The 2500-nt window shown below is 43.4% G+C and overlaps 1 protein-coding gene across 9 annotated transcripts in view; it reads left to right on the top strand.

Moving 5' to 3' along the window:
- The window catches only part of LOC125041350 (protein jim lovell-like), a 57447-nt gene that overhangs the window by 24847 nt on the left and 30100 nt on the right, over positions 1 to 2500 (top strand). Inside the window, exon 6 of one of the 9 annotated variants that reach the window (XM_047636228.1) lies at positions 2001 to 2500. This exon is cut by the window's right edge and continues 927 nt beyond it. The exons of the other annotated variants lie outside the window; for them this stretch is intronic. Within the exon in view, the coding sequence (XP_047492184.1) occupies positions 2001 to 2357 (357 nt within the window). The 3' untranslated portion in view covers positions 2358 to 2500. The remainder of the gene's footprint in view (positions 1 to 2000) is intronic. 9 annotated transcript variants of the gene reach the window in all.

Raw genomic sequence — 2500 nt, 5'->3', positions numbered from 1 at the left:
ATATCCTTCACTTAATCTAATCCCCTTACCTAATCCTACCTTAACCCATTCACTCATCAACTCCTTTACCCATCTTCAACCTTACTATACCTTCTTATAGTACTACATGACCTTGGATGTCTAACAACCTTATTTTGCTTTTAACCATTAACTATTAACCATACATATGTACATGTGTGTGTGAAAATACAAATTATTAAGATTATGGAGAATATTACAATAGATGCATAGAATAACCTTAGCATATAGTTCAGTAATATGATATAGATATTGCTAGGTTACACATCTCTTTGGTTTTAAAATGATGGTCTCCATTATCATCAAACATCATAAGCATCGTCTGGTTTAGCCAAAAACAACAAAACATTATATTAAACAGTAGCGTAACGTTACCCAAAGACGTGAGCAATATAGAAAACATGACGCAAATATTGTATGGAGCAGTGTCTGTGGTATTAAGTATCGAGATTTTCTAGTTATGAGTGCTGACAGGTGCCGAGAGTATGGTATTCTCGTGCTTCAGAGCTACAGTGAACGGGCAGAAATGAAGGGAAACCATCTTCGGGCAGCAGCAAAGAATGCAAGAGATATAGCACGCTGCTTGGGAAGAACATCCTCAGTAAAATATACTGAATATGCAAGTGAGGGTCATCTATAGGCGGCAATCAGAGTCTAGTTAGGCAACTAGAGGGAGGGAATGATTCTAGACGTTATTCTGTAAAGCGTATTCGTATTGCTTTTGAATGTATATTATTTGGTAGAATTTGAGGAAAAAGCAATGTTTTAATTGTTTTTGTTTTTTTGTTTTATTTAATGCTGAGAAAAGAAAGGTAGATTTAAACGTATCATCATAAATGGCAAATTACAGTCTTGTAAAGAAGTTATAGTTGCATACAATTGAAATATTCAGCTCCAATATCTCCTTGCACGCACACACCAACCACCACATCCGCACACACGTGCACACGCACACGCACGTACACACCCGCGCACACGCACACGAACACGCACGTACACACACGCGCACACGTACACACACGCGCACACGCACGCGCACACGCACACGCACACGCACACGCACACGCACGTACACACACGCGCACACGCACACGCACGTACACATACGCGCACGTACACACACGCGCACAGGCACACGCACGCGCACAGGCACGCGCACGCGCACAGGCACGCGCACGCGCACAGGCACACGCACGCGCACAGGCACACGCACGCGCACAGGCACACGCACGCGCACAGGCACACGCACGCGCACAGGCACACGCACGCGCACAGGCACACGCACGTACACACGAACACAGGCACCCACGCACCCAGGCACCCACGCACGCACGCACCCACGCACGCACGCACGCACCCACGCACGCACGCACGCACGCACCCACGCACCCACGCACGCACCCACGCACGCACGCACGCACCCACGCACTTACGCACGCACACGCACGCACACGCACGCGCACGCACGCGCACGCGTGAGTACACAGAGTACAGTTGTAATATACATCCAAGACTCTGGTATCAGATGCAGTCGTCACTATGTTTTCGGAAGGGGACTAGAAATATGTAGCAACATCGGGTCACCATATACGGGGTAAAAGTGAAACGGGATAATCATATTCTTGATTTTATTTGATTTATTTTATTTATTGGCTACTTTATTGACTTACCCTTTGTATAAGTACTTTTGTTTGGATGTAGTATGCTTTTATGAAAATGTTGAACTCGAAAGAGTGGTTGATGTCTGCACTGTGGTGTGGAATGAATGCTATTGTTGAATTATGTTGATCTTGATTCAAATTTATTTATACTTCTTGTGTTGCCTTGTAATTTGCAGTTTATCGTCCAGGGAACATATGTTTTATGCTAAGGGAAATTATGTAGGCCCTAGACAAAACGGTTATCAGAATAGTGTACAAAGATAGTAGTATTATATTTTGAAAATTGTAATGCGGCTTAGTAAGACGAACGTACTCCAACAGGTGGGGGTGCACTCTGGTGGTAAGAGCTTAATTAAGAGAGGACTCGCAGGAGGTCAGACAAGATCTTATAAGAAACACCTGTGCTCCATCTGTGGATATACATCTAATGAAACCACAAGCTTTAAAAGACATTGGCGCACCCATACTGGTGAAAAGCCATTTCTCTGTCCACACTGCTCTGTTCGAACCACACGAAAAGCATCACTCCTGTCTCATATGCTCAGTCATACTGGAGAAAAACCATATTCTTGTCATTATTGTCCTTATGAGTCAAGGCAAAAGGGCAATTTAAGCAGGCACATGAAGAGACACCAAGGGCATCATCATCCATTAGTATCGAGCCTTAATGATATCTAACCAATATGTGACTAGTCCATTATTTCCTTGTGTATACAGTATCTGTAAATAAAGATTTTAAAATTTCCTACCCAAATAACAATTCTAGACCTTATTGTCTTTTCCCCAAGGTCAGAAATCCATTATTATTTTGTTTATGTATG

This window comes from Penaeus chinensis, chromosome 30 (assembly GCF_019202785.1).
Source record: "Penaeus chinensis breed Huanghai No. 1 chromosome 30, ASM1920278v2, whole genome shotgun sequence".
NCBI lineage: Eukaryota > Metazoa > Arthropoda > Malacostraca > Decapoda > Penaeidae > Penaeus > Penaeus chinensis.
Note: the sequence above shows the minus strand (reverse complement) of the source record. Positions and strands in the feature narration are given on the sequence as shown.